The following is an 18,048-nucleotide window of genomic DNA, read 5'->3' as shown; positions in this document are numbered from 1 at the left end:
TTAGATACAAAAAAAAGTCTGAATGCCTCAAAAACAAATTTATACAGTAACATTCAATACAGCTCAAAAGCTGTAATGCTGTACTGAGTGAATAGTACTCTATTTGCATAAGAGATAGAATTTTAACGAACAACTTTCCTCAAGAGACAAAATGAAAATATGTTTCAGACAATGACAAGAAATAGAAAAGTCCAGATTTTAAAGTGTTTTCTAAAGTAGATATTTTATTTTAAGGTTTTGTGTGTTGTAAATTCAAGCATCTCCTTAGGGATTCTGACAAGTTTTTTATTATCACCGAAGAAGAGAATAAGATCTATTTCTCAAAACATGTATGATGGTGGTATGAATTAAGTTTGTGAGCAGTATACACTAATTATATAATCAATTTTATTAACAGGCGGACCTTTATTAGTCCTGTTTCTCACAGGTTGATGAATCATTAATAGTCAATACAGATCTATTAGGAACCGAAAATGGTGAAGTTTATTAATACTCTTCCATTTTGACGGGTATTTTGCCAAAGTGGTCGCCCAAAATGCAGTGCACATTTTCAATAACAAGCTACCGTTGGGCATTTAAGTCTTAAGTTTGCCGTAGACAATTTCAATGTGTCTACTGAAGAAGACAGACTTTACCAGCTTAAAATCTTGCCCATCAGTTCTGGTATCAACTAGGAACCTACGAAAGCTGGATCGCATGCTTTCACAGTGCGCTTGTTTCCAGGGGATTGACCCTCTGAGGGAATGAAAAGTTTAAAGACTTGGCTGGAGGACAGGCTGAGGAAGTTTATTTCCAGCCATCCCCAAAACCATCCTCCCCGAATACCACCCAGGGGCCTCTGTAGCCCAACCAAGCAGCCAAGGCAATACTCACCTGGTCATAGCAGGTATTGCCTGGGGGTCTGATTGTGGATGATGCCTACTATAGACTGACTAAGGCAGTGAGCACCTGCGCCTTCTTCATATCATCCATGTACAGAGAAATAAGTATAGATAAAAAAATATAAAAAATCATTGACAATAATACGTTCTTCTGGCATTCGGCTGTGCGGGAACCTGTGTTGACAGGTGATACTACTGCTGAGTACAGGGTGCTCCCGCTTGATGGGCTGGGGATACCGTTTTGGCTTTCGAACATGGTTGCACACATAAGAGGCCCCTTCCCCAGCAGCACGCACATCAAATTTAAATTAGATATAACCAATCCTCAAGATAAAAAGAAAAAGAAATAAGAGGGGACGGATGGTCACATGACCCTTTTAGTTGTCTTTTACGACAGGGAGGGATTACCTGTGGATGTATTCAGCCCCTCCCATCTACAGGGGGGCACAATTCATAGTAACAAAGCCACAATCCATTTCTGCACATACGTCGCCCCTTGTGACAGGCAGGGAATACCATGGGTGTATTCTTCGTCTGCATCCCCAGCCACAGGGGGTAAGAAAATGAGACACTATGGTGGAATGAGAAGGTGAGCAAAGCAGTAAAGAAAAGAAGATAGCATGGCAAGAATGGAATAGAGATAGAGAGATTAAACAGAAGAAAGCAAAAGGAAGTATCTTGATAATAAACAGAAATGTAAGAAATTGGTAGAAGAAAAGTTGGGAAGAATTCACCCAAAAGGTGGAAACAGATGGAGCTGGCAGTAAAGGAATGCTGTGTGGAATTATACGGAGTAATAGAAAAGGAAGGTGGAGAGTTGATAACACAGAAGAAATAAAGAGAAGATGGCATGACTATTTTCAGAAACTGCTGAAATGCAAGATATTGTGCAGAGGAGATGGTATGATGACTCAACAGTAGAAGATAATAATTATAACAGTGTTACAGGTGGAATTAGCAGTTCGAAAAATGAAAAGAGGGAAGGCACCAGAGATAGATGAAATCAGTCTGAAAATGATAAAGGCTGCTGGAACTGCTGGACTACAATGGGTGTACAGATGGTTAATGTGCATATAGAAACAGAAATGTGTGCCAAAAAACTTGGGAAAGGGGATAATAATACCAGTCTTTAAGCAAAGTGTGTGATAACTAAGGTCCAGATGTTCAGGAAATGTTGTATTTTTTCTGATCTTAAGTTTTGGCTATCTGTTGGAATTAAACATGAATTGGACATTTCTGAGCATATTTAGCCTTATTTTATAGGTGGATAGGTGGATGCATATAAAGGCATATTTAACTATTTTTATTGTTTTGGTCATATTTCAGTCATTTTAGTTGTTTACGGTCATATTTTGGTCACGGAAAAATGTACTGTACTTTGACTGTGATGTGTGATGTTGCTTGTGTAAATGTGTTTGTGGCATTGTGACGAAACTTGAAGCTCAGGCCTCAAAGCTGATTAGTTGACGCTTATTATATCTCGTCTGAGTTGACATAACTAGTTTTAGAATAACTTCCTTTAGAGTAAGCCTTCCAGTGCAGGTATTTATGTCCACTCAAACATCACCCTTGTTAACAGAAAAGGAAATACCACAGAGCCTTATCTTCTTATCTGTCTTAGCACTTGTGGCTCGTGACCTCTTCAGGTAGCACTTAAATTACCTTTCTCCCCTCACCTTTCTTAAATATTTCAACACTGACAGTTTTCAAGGCTTCATAGTTACGTACACTAACCATGATAGAGCTGACATAAGGATACCTAAAGAAAGTGTATTGGAAGTATTAAATTGAGAAATTGTGTTACAGAGTTTGGGGAAGAATGCTCCTCTACTAAAGGAAAAATCCTCTTCTGCAAACTGTGCAAGTTAAAGTAAGTGCTATAAAGCATTTTAATATCTAGCAGCTTAGTGACACTGCTACATACAAAAATGCTGCGATCAATGGGGAATAAGAGTTGGTTTTCTTCTTCTATAATTTACTTCAATTATTTTGTACCCCACAATGACTGTTGGCGCATTCTTAATTCCGATAACTAATACAATGTTCTCTTGGTTTGCAGAAGCAGCATTGTGGTTTCTGTCACCATTGGGTAAGACTGCAGTATTAATTAAAAATATCTTCCGTACTGATCACACTTTAATGACTGATGATTGATTTCATGATAGAGATTAGTGGAATTACGGTAAAAGAACTAGTAAGGAAATTAACTGAAGTGGTGATCAATGCTTTACTTCTCGCAGCCCAGCACTCGCTACATTCAGCTGCGCGCGGAACGACTGTCGTTTGTTTACACGCTCGCGGCCTTCTCGGGGAGGATGTTGTGAAGCTATGCTCAGAGCTGCCAACCTCTGTACGGAGGAACTAATGAGTGAGGTGCTTCGATAGCTGGTGGCAAGACGATTAGTCTGGACGGTTAGGATTCTTGCCGTGGACAAGACGATTGGTCTGGACGGTTAGGATTCTTGCCGTGGACAAGACCATTGGTCTGGACGGTTAGAAGCCGCGAAGCGGCCTTAGGCCCCTAGTTTCATGTGAAAACACGATTGGTCTGGACGGTTAGGATTCTTGCCGTGGACAAGACAAGACCATTGGTCTGGACGGTTAGAAGCCGCGAAGCGGCCTTAGGCCCCTAGTTTCATGTGGAAACAGGATTGGTCTGGACGGTTAGGATTCTTGCCGTGGACAAGACGATTGGTCTGGATGGTTAGGATTCTTGCCGTGGACAAGGCCATTGGTCTGGACAGTTAGAAGCCGCGAAGCGGCCCTACACCTCTAGTTTCATGTGGAAACACGATTGGTCTGGACTGGTTCTTGCCGTGTGGACGGTTAGGATAAGACCTGGACAAGACCATTGGTCCGGACGGTTAAAGCCGCATTGTAATTTTACATGGTGTTTTTTTGTTTGTGCTTTTATTCAGCCGGGGTTGGTAACGCAATGTATTTATCAGCATTGATGGCAATGACGTCACATTCCGTTCACCATGATCAATGAGAATGCAAGAAACTACTTGAGCCATGGACGATGGCGGCTACTGCTCTTTATTAGGTTATAAAAGTAAATATATTTCTCGGGGCGGGCTGGTGGGTTTCTAGACATGGCAATGAACACATCTCTCCTCTAAAAGGAATTCCAAGTAAGATTTACATTATTTTCACTTCCCTATAATGTTATAAACGTTGGGCTGCGAGAAGTAAAGTTTTACCGAAGTGGTGCAATAAGACTGTATAGTGAATTGTATCTTTAATATAGAAGAACTAGTGGCAAAAAATCATTCGTTGGAAGTACATGTGTTTGGTCACATTTAGCCTTTTTAAAGAGCGTATTTGCCTGCATATTTTGGATATTTTTAGGTCTTAAACATCTGAGGCCTAGTGATAACTACAGATGCAACATACACTTTTCACAAGTGGCAAAAAGTACTGGAAAGGATATCAGAGAGAAGAATGAGAAGAAAGGTAGGAAGAGAGTTGCAAGAAACAATATGGCTTTAGCATTACAAGATCTACAGTGGACCCAATCTTCAGCATGAGGCAATTAATGGGAAAGAACTGGGAATATGGAAAGGACCTGGTTGTGACATTCATAGATATAACAAAGGCATAGAATAATGTTCCCAGGGAGAAGGTTTGGGGAACAATGATCAAAAAGAGTCTGGGTATACAAACTGTAGAAAAGGTGCAAGCAATGTACAACAACTGCGTCAGCAGCATACAGACTCTGGTTGGAAAGACAGAATGATTTAGAAATGAAACTCGACTAAGACAGAGGAATGTGCTGTCACCTCTTTTGTTTCTAATGGTTATAGACTAAATTATGAAGTACACAAAGGAAGCATATGGGAATAGGGAAATGGAAGTTATTGCTATTTTCAGACGATACCGTGGCCTGGGGAACGAACAGCAAAGAACTACAAGAACAACTTGATGCACTGAACCAGATAATTGAAAAGTCTGGTATGAAAATCAGTGCAGAGAAAAGTGATATCAAGCGGAGAAAGACATGGGAAAGGCAATGTGAAAAAAGTGGTCGAAGCCTTTAAATTGTTGACAGTTTCAAATACCTAGTGAGTGAATTACTGCAGAATATAATGCTGGAATAAGGAAGTGTAAAGAGATAGTGTACAAAATGTACACTTAAGAAAATGGAAATTGCAACACCATGAAGGCATTGGTCGTTTGTGTTGATTTTCAAGATATGGAACGATGCCATGTAGGTATGTAAACGATCAAAGTTTCAGACCCCATTGGATTGTTGCTACATGTCTCCCCACGTGATTGGTCGCGGAGGAATCAACTCCAGTATACGAACTCTGGTGTAGCGTATTTGACTTGCAACCTGTGCAGTGAAGTGTTCCCCGTCAAACATGCCTCGATGACAGAGAAAAGCACACTATCAACAACTGTCGAGAGGGCTCGGATAACTGGGCTGTGTGAGGCTGGATTATCGCTAAGGACTGTCGCTGCACGTGTTGGCCGAGAGGCATCTACCGTAGAACGTGTATGACAGCAGTGGTCAAATGAAGGTACCCACACTCGTAGAGACCTGGCACAGGCCCAGCGCGACAGACAACTATGAGAGAGGATCGCCGCATCATTCGGATGGCCCGGATGGAACCCCATGCAACAGCAGCGCGAAGTCGAGCAGCTGTGGCACCCCACGTTACACAACAAACATTGGTAATCACCTGCGTGCAGCTGGCTTACGAGCCCGTGTCCCTGCAGAAGGTGTTCCATTGAGCCCACAACAGCGACATGTAAGGCTGGCCTGGTGTCGAAAAAGATCGACGTGGGTTGACGAATGGCATAGGGTCGTCTTTAGTGATGAACCGTGCTTCTGTCTTGCCTGCAGTGATTGCCGGAATCGTGTGCGCCGACGTACCGGGGAGAGGGCCGCCCAGATCTTATTGTTGAGAGGCACACAGGGCCAACACCAAGCATTATGGTCTGGGGAGCTATTGGCTTTAATGTGAAATCACAATTAGTGCTTGTTGAGGGCACTATGACTGCTCGACAGTACGTTGATAGAGTACTCAATCCAGTGGTTGTCCCTATGATGGCGAACGTTGCTAATGGGATGTTTCAGCAGGACAATGCCCGGGTTCACACTGCACGCATCTCCAGAGAAGCTCTCTAAGACATCACAACCTTAGAATGGCCCACCAGATTCCTGGACCTCAGTCCTATTGAGCATGTGTGGGACATAATGGGTCGACAACTGGCCAACCGTCCTCAGCCACCACAACTCTGGAACAATTGACCCGTGCAGTGCAGCAAGCATGGGCCACAATTCCTCAGGAAATGATCCAGGGCCTTATTGCCTCCATGCCTCGAGGAATTCATCAATGTATTGCAGCTCGTGGTGGGCATATCCTGTATTGATTGTTGTCCAAACTTGCGGACAGAGAGACCTAAAAGTGTAATCATCGAAGCACAACCGAACACTCGTCCTGCATGTTCAATTGCAGCAATGTAGCACCACTCCTTCTGGGTGTTGCAATTTCCATTTTCTTCAGTGTATTGTGCACTCACATTAACTTATGCAGCTGAGACTTGGACAATGACAAGTAGGAGGGAGAGTATACAAGACCGTGAAATGGAATACCTATGAAGTATGATAGGAAAGACAAGGAAAGCCAGATTGAGGAATGAAGATGCAGGAAAGGAGGTCAGAATGGGAAAACTGACTGAGGGAATTGTTAGGAGTAAACTAAGATTGTTTGGACATATAAAGAGGATGGAGGAGAAAATACCAAAACAATTAAAGGAGACGAAGTTCAAGAGAAAGAGAGCAAGAGGGAGACCTAGAACCAGGGTGGATCAATTGAATAAAGAGGAGTGCAAGAAAGAGAAAAAAACCTGGACTGGGACAAAATGATGGAAGAGGATATGGAGAAGTGCCATAAATGCCCCAACCTGGCAGGAGATGGATAAAGGAAAAGAAGGATGATGATGATGATGATGATGATGATGATGATGAAGAAGAAAGAAGAATAAAAATAGCATAAAAAGTAATGTGAATAGAACTTTGTCTGGGTTTATCTGCATGACTAAATCAGGAAGATTGATAAAGTTGACTATCGAGATGAGAAGAAAAATGTGAAGTAACAACTAGAAGAATGAAGGAAAAGGAAGTAGTCATAAATGAAGGGTTGGAAACCTGGGCCTCAAATGCTGTAATATCACTGAACGTACTTGTTCAAAAGTTGTCACGAACTATTTCTCTGGTACAGATCTCAGCCATGAAGCTAATCCCAGAGACCATGCATTACATGTTTTAAACATGTAACTATAAATACAGTCAACTTTGCTGCACTCAGAAGACAATCACAAAATTACTCTCAATTTAGAACATGACAAATTCAACTCAGACTGACTCATTAATTGACTGATTGATCAATCGATCTGAGTCAATCATGTATTTGAGATACAACACATGGAATCAGAAGGAGTAAAATACTGTATTTAGATTTTAGAACAAATGTAATGTTTGATCTACCTGTATTTCTAGTTCTTCAATTGTATGTTGCAGTTGATCCACTTCCTCCTGTGTATGATGACTTGCACATAATTGATATTTTTCCTCATATTCCTTTATTTCCTGAAAAAGATTTTTAAATGAGCAATCTTAAAGCAAACTGTACAAAATTATATATATATCTATTTCTATTATAGGTACTTCATTTCAATTTACCTTTGCAATATTGGATAAGAAGTACAGGCATGCCCAAAAAAGTAATTTCAAGCTCCTCTATATAAGCAATTGACATTTGACTAATTTACATGTCATGTTTAAAATGACTACAGATTTAGACCTAACAGTGGAACTGCTGGCAATTTTCTATTTTCAACAAACCCCTCCAGTAGTCGTCGAAGCTACTAGGGCTGATGAGCAGAATGCCTCTTTCAAGAGAACCTAATTATGGTTGGCAACTACCCGGCTGCATTGGCAAGAAACACAAGGGTATATTAAGGAGCGCAGACTAAAGGCCAGGAGTTCTCTGAACTCCTAACGAAGATTGGCAATGGAATGTTAGACTGATAACCAAGGCCTGGTATCAATACCTTAACTGCTTGCCACTGTCATAGACTCTGTGGAAGACCTTACTGAACATATTTTTTCCTGGTGTTCAAAATCTGCACTTACAACCCATTCAAATTTCGAAGAAGACTAGGGTTGCAGAACATCAATTGTCAAATTCTTATGCTCTTTGAAGGTAAAGAGAGGGTATTTTGCTCATTGAATATTGTCACCAACCAAGGCAATGCAAAGCAATACCCAGTAGAATACCTAAATTCTGTCACTGTTCCTGGACTATCAGCCCACGATACTGTTCTGAAGGTATGAGAGCTCGTGAAAGAATTTGAGCCTCTCCTTAAATTGTACAATTGCACCCATCTTTGTGCCATTGTTCTGGAAATGGAAGGAGGTGACATTTTTAACTTTAGACTTAGACTTTGTGAGAAACAAGAATTGATTGGATGTTTGATCTCATAAGGAGACACAGTTAAAGTTTTAGATCGTTACCCTACTCCATGGCACTACAGCCTTTGAAAGGCCTTGGCCTACCAACCGACTACTGTTCAGCCTGAAGGCCTGCAGATTATGAGGACTCGTCTGGTCAGCACGACAAATCCTCTTGGCCATTATTCTTGGCTTTCTAGAACAGTTTTAGATCTTTAAATAAATAAAATTCAACAGTTTTATGTACATCTAAAATTATGTAAATGAGGCAAGCTTAAGTATTTGAGGTGTATATACTGAATATGAAGCAAGTTCAAGAATATTTTGGTAATTTACACTGCTGAAGAAGCAGTAGTTGAAGCTTCTCAAAACATGTACCGATGTTAATGATGATAAAATGAGATATACTGACAAGGTGGATTAAGAGTGTGAAATATATAAACGTATTATTAAATTCTCTAATACTGTCGGAGTCAGAAAAGAATAAGAACGTGTTATTAAATTCTCTAATACTGTCGGAGTCAGAAAAGAATAAGAGTTGACCAAGGGAGGTTGTAAAGAATAGATGAAAGTGAGGAGCCTGGCAGCAATGCCAGGACTCAGCTAAGGGCCCCATAGTCAGCAACCCATGCTCCCAAGTTGAGAGCCCCTAGGACCCCTTTTAGTTGCCTCTTAAGACAGACAGGTGATAGCGTGGGTGTTTTACTACTGCTCCTACCCACAGGGGGTTTGAATTATGAAAACCATGTTTGCAAATTAAAATTATGGAAAATGAACAACAAACTTATGACAGCAACTTATGTAGCAAGTGGCATACACTACGTGATCAAAAGTATCCGGACACCTGGCTGAACATGACGTACAAGTTCGTGGCACCCTCCATCGGTAATGCTGGAATTCAATATGGTGTTGGCCCACCCTTAACCTTGATGACAGTTTCCACTCTTGCAGGCATACGTCCAATCAGGTGCTGGAAAGTTGCTTGGGGAATGGCAGCCCATTCTTCACGGAGCGCTGCACTGAGAAGAGGTAGCGTTGCTGGAACAGCCCGACGTACTTAATACGCACCGTACGAAAATAACTCTATCATTTCTTCCAACAAATGTTTCAACAGGGTTATAACACCAACTTGACCGTCTGGATCCAATTGACTACCAACATACAGTAATTACTGAAACCTGCTAGCTTTGACATACGTTATCATTAGCAACGCCTCCAATAAAGTTCTATTTTCTTTTCTACTTTCTGATATATCAACCGTGTACACATTTTAACATGTTTATTACGTTCACACTTCCGTTTTAAATAACTGACAGTGATTTTACCATCTTGGATTCATACTATGGGAATTGAAAAAACATCCCCCTTTGATTGTATTTACACTCAAGGCCGTCACAGTCTTAATGATATATAACAAAAGGATCCATTCTAGTTTTAAACTCTCAAATATTCATGTTTAACCACGTTTTAATCTTCAAAAACTGTAATTTTTTTTTTTTAAACACTTTGGTGCATTATCGTTGTTTTAGATGTTTTACGAAATCATTATTCATAATTCATAAGATTAGAAAGACTCCATATGTATTATTTTTAGGATTGATATGGCTGATGATGCCCATAAAGAAGGGTGAAACATGCACCATTGACTTTTATGTATTATGTATAAATTTTAACCATATGAAATAGTGGTTTATATTGTATTGTATTGAACAGGTGGACTTAAAAAAAAAAAATATTGTAATAATATTCGAGACAAGAGGTAGCGATGTCGGTCAGTGAGGCCTGGCATGAATTGGCGTTCCAAAACATCCCAAAGGTGTTCTATAGGATTCAGGTCGGGACTCTGTGCAGGCTAGTCCATGACATTTAGTATTAAAAACTTCATTTTTTGTCCGTATTGACTCAAGATTTTACAATGCTTAGTAAAGCTAAAGGTTCCACCTATTCAATACGTTATCGTAATGGTCTATTTAGAACATCACATATTTATTTAACTTATCATAAAATACATCTTTGGTACCGGTTTCGGCAATCCACTATGCCATCATCAGCCATTGAGTTTTTTTTTTTTTAGCAAGGAACATTCAAAAATTTAAAAATATGCAATAGCAAGTCCTATTCTTACATGAAAAACATTAAAAATATAGCTAAATAGCATAGGCCCATTGTACTATACAAATTAACATGTCTTTTTTGAAAAATACAATATTATGTAGTGCATCTAAAATTATTTTATATATAATTAGCAAAGTCTATGATTTGGTATACCTTATGTACAATAGAATCATGTAAAATTGATAAAAGAATCTACTTTTTTGCCATTTAACCAGTTTTTAAAACAACAAGTCCTATTTTACATGGAAAATATTAAAACTTGGCTAGTTAGTATTAACCCTTTTTTATGTTATACAAGTAACTTATGTTTTAATATTTTCCATGTAAAATAGGACTTGTTGTTTTAAAAACTGGTTAAATGGCAAAAAAGTAGATTCTTTTATCAATTTTACATGATTCTATTGTACATAAGGTATACCAAATCATAGACTTTGCTAATTATATATAAAATAATTTTAGATGCACTACATAATATTGTATTTTTCAAAAAAGACATGTTAATTTGTATAGTACAATGGGCCTATGCTATTTAGCTATATTTTTAATGTTTTTCATGTAAGAATAGGACTTGCTATTGCATATTTTTAAATTTTTGAATGTTCCTTGCTAAAAAAACTCAATGGCTGATGATGGCATAGTGGATTGCCGAAACCGGTACCAAAGATGTATTTTATGATAAGTTAAATAAATATGTGATGTTCTAAATAGACCATTACGATAACGTATTGAATAGGTGGAACCTTTAGCTTTACTAAGCATTGTATAGTCCATGACAGGGATGTTATTGTCGTGTAACCACTCCGCCACAGGCCATGCATTATGAACAGGTGCTCGATCGTGTTGAAAGATGCAATCGCCATCCCCGAAGTGCTCAACAGTGGGAAGCAAGAAGGTGTTTAAAACATCAATGTAGACCTGAGCTGTGATAGTGCCGTGCGAAACAACAAGGGGTGCAAGCCGCCTCCATGAAAAGCACGACCACACCATAATACCACCTCCTCCGAATTTTACTGTTGGCACTACACACGCTGACAGATGACGTTCACCGGGCATTCACCATACCCACACCCTGCCATCAGATCACCACATTGTGTACTGTGATTCTTCACTCCACACTTTTTTCACTGTTCAATCGTCCAATGTTTACACTCCTTACACCAAGCGAGGCGTCGTTTGGCAATGACCTGCGTGATGTGTGGCTTATGGGCAGCCGCTCGACCATGAAATCCAAGTTTTCTCACCTCCCGCCAAACTGTCATAGTACTTGGAGTGGATCCTGATGCAGTTTGGAATTCCTGTGTGATGGTCTGGATAGATGCCTACCTATTACACTTTACGACCCTCTTCAACTATCAGCGGTCTCTGTCAGTCAACAGATGAGGTCGTCCTGTACGCTTTCGTGCTGTACGTGTCCCTTCACGTTTCCACTTCACTATCACAGCAGAAACAGTGGACCTACGGATGTTTAGGAGTGTGGAAATCTCGCCTACAGACTTCTGACACAAGTGACACCCAATAACCTGACCGTGTTCGAAGTCCGTGAGTTCCGCGGAGCACCCCATTCTGCTCTCTCACAATGTCTAATGACTACTGAGGTCGCTGCTATGGAGTACCAGGCAGTAGGTGATAGCACAATGCGCCTAAGATAAAAAACGTATGTTTTTGAGGGTGTCCGGATACTTTTGATCACATAGTGTTCATGGACATGTAGAAACATATTACATGTTACAGGTAATGGGGAAACATCTTTCCCCAATCAGATTGAAGAGGAAAGTGTCTATAAAGCAAAAATTATTTGACTATAAAGGTGTACCCCTGCCCCTCTTTCACCTTAAATGTGACTAATCGAAACTATTTTAACAGCAGCAATAAAACTCTAAAACCTTGGTGATTCAAAAAGTGAAGCAGTTGCTGGATTGATTGATTGATTGATTGATTGATTGATTGATTCATTCATTCATTCATTCATTCATTCATTTACCTATCAATCAGGACCATAACGAGCTAGAAGCTCAGATCAAGGGGCAGTACAGACATTTTGTATTTTTCAAATTTCACAATTATAGCCTATTACAGAATAGGAACTAAACATGGAATAGCCCACTAATAATAACAGTAATACAGTTTGAATACTAATTTATAAACAGTATTTACCTGCAATATAGGCATCCATAAAAATGATTTTGTTTTTAAAGCAGTCAGACTTTAGTTAGTTTGATAGATTTGGGAATATTATTACAATTTTTAAATATTGTAATATGCGACACTTTTCGTACAATATTTAGTTGAGTTGAGCTTGAATAATGTAGCATAGATCTTTGTTGAGTTATTACATTTATAAGTCTGTTTGTTAAAATTTACGTTGAAATTACTATCACTTAAAGTATTTATTTCCTCGAAAATGTTGGAAGAACATCTTATAATGATATTCAAAGGGATTTTTTAAAATAATTTGTATATTTCTGTTCTAAGTGTCAATGGATGTAGTCCATAAATAATATCAATAGCTCTATTTTGTAAAGTCTACAATGGTTTCAAACTATAGTTTCACAATCAGTACTATCCAACACATACAGGACAAGTATGACTGGCTAAGACTGTGGTAAACCAACTTCAAAGTATTAAATGGTAAAGCATCTCTATGTAATACTCCAATTACTCCTGAAACATTTTTACAAACTGATTATGTTTATTTGCTTGTAAATTCTGGTCTATATTCAGTTCTTGTGAATGTAACTATGCATAAAAATATTATTTTGATCATGTGATCATTATACAGTCTGCATTGATTTAATAATTAAAAAAAAGAATAAGATACTGAAATTACTTAACAAAATGCCAAGTTATCACTGCTAATGCATTTAAAGATGGTGGGGGTAGTAATTATCCATCCACAATCGTATTCATTATTATGGGTAAAAAACGGAAGTAGAGTTCATAAATTCAGCAAACGTCACATAACAGCAAAACCAAAATCAGGGAAATTTAATGCTGAAAGACTAAGGAGTTAAATGAGACAGTAAAAGATCAAGTACAATACCTTCTCTAATTCTTGAATACGAGATTCAAATATGCCCTTCTCTACTTCCCGTTCACACTGTATCTCCTTCAATTTATTCTTGTGTTGTTCTTCAAGAAGTTCAAGAGCTTTAGAAGCATGACAGACCAGCTCTTGTTTATCGGACACATCTTTACGTAATGATTCTGCTTCTACCTGCAATCATAGAACATAAAAAGTTATTCACTGAAGAATCAGATCAATTTCAGCTTGTAGGCCATATAGATTACTGATAACTGACAATGATTAAATAAAATTCAAATTCAACCTACAAGAAATTTGAGGTTCTACCTTAACTCTAAAATAACACCACCACTTCAGGCTGGTAAGTTATTACTAACCCATTTAAGTGCTACAAAACTCGTAGTTACTTCAACTGTTCTGAAACGTGGGGATCTCATACAGTACATTAGAGTAAACATAACTGAAGAGCCACATCTTACAGTGTCCATGGTACAAAGTATATGTTCACTATATACAAGAAATTCCATTATCTGGGCTGATGAATGTCAGGGGGCTTCACAGAAAATAAAATAAAAAATCACAGATAATGGAACATTATTTTAATTGAAAAATTAAGTGGCAGCACAAGCATTAAAAGCATTCAAGTATCCATTTACACTATACTACACTACAGTACAGCAAGTTGTTATTTTCAATTAAATACAGACATAATCTTCTTTGTTTTTATTTTTTATTCTTATAGTTTGTAATCATTTTTCCAACACAAGGTTTGATTGTTCTTAAATTTGCTAAATTATAGTAATCACAGCCCTGCTGTTCAGAGAAGTTGATCAAAGTGTCAACTGCTTCCATCATAGTAAATGATGAGACTTTCGCATGTGCTATCTCAACCAACAGTTTGTTGGTATCGTCGGATTCCCTATCATTTTCCTCAGTGTATGCATTGCGCAGTTGTTTGACGATGTTATGGTCTTCTAATAGCTTTACACTTCATCATTTGCATTACAACCACACCACTCCTCCCATGCTATTTGTTTCTACCGAAATCTGGTGTGCAATAACAGACTGAGACGTTCTCTACTTATAGGTTGTCTTCCAGAACATTCATTTGTTCCAATAATTTTGACCATGAATGTGTCAAGATAATAAGAGACACACTGTTCCAAACTTCCCAGATTGAAAAAAAAATGCATCTCTCACCATCCACGGTTTCAGTGTTTCTGTGATAGATTCAACGCAGTCTTCTGCAAGGATAAACCAAATCAACATTTTTCTGTATCTTCACTTGATTACAGATATTACACCTTAATCCATTGCCTGAATCAGGGAAGTTACATTGGGTGGAAAGAAGTATACAAAAAAGGCCATCGTCTGATACCTTAACTGATTTTGATGGGTGCAAGGGTGCAACAGCTTTAGGAGGAAAATCTTTAACTTCCATGTGTACATTTTTTATCATACACAGCACAAAATGTCTGAAAACGATGTGACTGGTTCATCCAGCTTTAGGATGGTGATAATTGCAAGAAAAGCATTTCATATTCATGTCTTGTAAGAGTGTGGTTTCTTCACTCGGCCTATAACTGTCAACTTAAGTTTGTGTGAACCTCATGCATTTGAACATGTCATTATCGTTAGCATTTCTTTACTTGTCTTAAAACTGGGGACAGAAATCTCTAACTAGCATGCCAAAGTTTTTGAAGGCATCATTTTCCAAAAGAGACCAGATTTGTTCTGTTGCCACCAGATTGTTCTTTCAATTAAGGAATGAAACTTGTCATTGAACAGCATTGCAGCCACCATATAACCACTAAGACTTTTACCGTGATGCCATACCGACGTTTAAACCGAGATGGTCAACAACTGGAAGCAGAAAACTGCTCAGCAATATTAAGACGATTATGAAACCATAAAGCTTTTTAACTCTACATTGGATCTGATATATATATATATATATAAAAAAAAAATAAAAATAAAAAAAAAAAAGCCCTCTGCAAGCTTCTGTCCAAACCAAAGATAAAGAGCTTCCTTGAGATCTGCTAGTGTCAACTTTTTCATAGTTTTCCTTTCTGACAATATTTCAACCGATGCGACAATCTTCAAAAAATTCTGCTTTACGTTACGCTAAACTCCTCACTGTTTATTCACTGACACCGAATTCTTCACACACTTGTTTCACACTGTCAAAACTTGGTACTAAGCACTTTTGTTTACCAGTCATTCTAGAACACATACACGTGACAGACAAGAATTGATAATAGCGTACTTAAACAGAAAAGGTAGCAACACAACTGCTAGCTTACTCTTTGTTCTTTGATTAAACTGTTGTGTGCAGAGTGGTGATTATTATTTTAAGAGGGAATACAACTGGGCAACCATCCTCTATTAATACTAATCTGAGGGAAAAATGGAAGGCATCCAACACTTCGAAAAAAGAAGTCATTGGGGAAAGAAAGACAAGGGTCATGAAGAGAATGTAAATGAAAGACTCCCTAGGCCCCAAAAGCTCTAATACCATTGGGATCGGAAGAGAACAAGAGTTGACCAAGGGAGGTCAGGTAGGATGGATGACAGAGAGGAGCCTGACATAAGTAAATGGAAGCTATGCGAGAACTCAGCGAAGGGCCCTGAGGTCACCATCTATGCTTCCAACTGGGGTCCTGCAACTGGGACATAGAGATCAGAGATCCCATCAGTTTGATGGGAAAAGTGCCCTTCAAATGCAAAAACTTTCATATCAGTAAAGAGAATTTTCCGATGACCATTTTGTACATACTGATTAAGTAAGGCTTTGTATTTGACCAGCCTCTGTTTGTGTTGTTAGGAATTAACTGGAACTGCAACAAAGTGCTTTCAGAGCAAGATCACTACTTAGCATCCTGGACAATGTTCTTCTAGATACATTCACCTTTCCTGCCTTTACTTGTTTTAAGCACATGATTTTGGAAAATTCTCTGTATTATGGCACTTATGAGCTGTGGTGTCCCAATAGACTTTGGATTGCCTTAACGAGGGTGGTCGGACATACTCCCAGTCTCACTGAAGCTAGATTGTTTGACTGATGAAGATTCTGATAATGACCAGCTTCTTACGGTTATCAAAGATACCTGAAGCCAGTCTCCCTAACTTCTGTAGAGCTATTTTCGTCATTGCCCCATTCCATAACTATGAACCCTAGATGTAACAAGACGTAACAGGATAGTTTTGAGGTTAATGCAGTCTGTTTAAAGAAGGGTTTTCCTATATGCTACCAAGTGGGGTCACAGAAAAAATAAAATGAAACAATTTAGATGGTAGTTTGTAATAGCAATTTTGGCCCTACTAGGGAGTACAGATCTAGAATTATTTAATAATGTCAAGCTTGTGTTCTAATTGTTGAAGCACCGCACAAAGATGAAACACATGTTGAAAATACACTGACTGACAGTGACAATGCAACACCAAGGAGGAGTGGTTCGAAAGGGATGAAAGTTGGGGAAAAAACAGAGACGGCACGGATGAATAATTGATGTTTATTTCAAACCGATATGCAGGTTACACAATGCGCACGGCATCGACTCAGTAGGATGTAGGACCACTGCGAGCGGCGATGCACGCAGAAACACGTCGAGGTACAGAGTCAATAAGAGTGCGGATGGTGTCCTGAGGGATGGTTCTCCATTCTCTGTCAACCATTTGCCACAGTTGGTCGTCCGTACGAGGCTGGGGCAGAGTTTGCAAACGGCATCCAATGAGATCCCACACGTGTTCGATTGGTGAGAGATCCGGAGAGTACGCTGGCCACGGAAGCATCTGTACACCTCGTAGAGCCTGTTGGGAGATGCGAGCAGTGTGTGGGCGGGCATTATCCTGCTGAAACAGAGCATTGGGCAGCCCCTGAAGGTACGGGAGTGCCACCGGCCGCAGCACATGCTGCACGTAGCGGTGGGCATTTAACGTGCCTTGAATACGCACTAGAGGTGACGTGGAATCATACGCAATAGCGCCCCAAACCATGATGCCGCGTTGTCTAGCGGTAGGGCGCTCCACAGTTACTGCCGGATTTGACCTTTCTCCACCCCGACGCCACACTCGTCTGCGGTGACTATCACTGACAGAACAGAAGCGTGACTCATCGGAGAACACGACGTTCCGCCATTCCCTCATCCAAGTCGCTCTAGCCCGGCACCATGCCAGGCGTGCACGTCTATGCTGTGGAGTCAATGGTAGTCTTCTGAGCGGACGCCGGGAGTGCAGGCCTCCTTCAACCAATCGACGGGAAATTGTTCTGGTCGATATTGGAACAGCCAGGGTGTCTTGCACATGCTGAAGAATGGCGGTTGACGTGGCGTGCGGGGCTGCCACCGCTTGGCGGCGGATGCGCCGATCCTCGCGTGCTGACGTCACTCGGGCTGCGCCTGGACCCCACGCACGTGCCACATGTCCCTGCGCCAACCATCTTCGCCACAGGCGCTGCACCGTGGACACATCCCTATGGGTATCGGCTGCGATTTGACGAAGCGACCAACCTGCCCTTCTCAGCCCGATCACCATACCACTCGTAGAGTCGTCTGTCTGCTGGAAATGCC

At 39.8% G+C, this 18,048-nt stretch overlaps 1 protein-coding gene across 8 annotated transcripts in view; it reads right to left on the bottom strand.

Moving 5' to 3' along the window:
• Positions 1-18,048, bottom strand: part of LOC136871688 (centrosomin) — a 540,670-nt gene that overhangs the window by 209,581 nt on the left and 313,041 nt on the right. For all 8 annotated transcript variants that reach the window (XR_010859792.2, XR_010859793.2, XR_010859794.2 and 5 more), the window contains exons 4-5: positions 13,499-13,672; positions 7,378-7,479 (exon numbers count right to left, since the gene is read on the bottom strand). Coding sequence is in view for 5 of the 8 variants with exons in the window: in XM_067145194.2 (XP_067001295.2) it covers positions 7,378-7,479; positions 13,499-13,672 (276 nt within the window). In the remaining 3 variants the exon portion in view is untranslated. The remainder of the gene's footprint in view (positions 1-7,377; positions 7,480-13,498; positions 13,673-18,048) is intronic.

This window comes from Anabrus simplex, chromosome 4, assembly GCF_040414725.1.
Source record: "Anabrus simplex isolate iqAnaSimp1 chromosome 4, ASM4041472v1, whole genome shotgun sequence".
Taxonomy (NCBI): Eukaryota; Metazoa; Arthropoda; class Insecta; order Orthoptera; family Tettigoniidae; genus Anabrus; species Anabrus simplex.
This window is presented reverse-complemented; position numbering and strand designations above follow the sequence as displayed.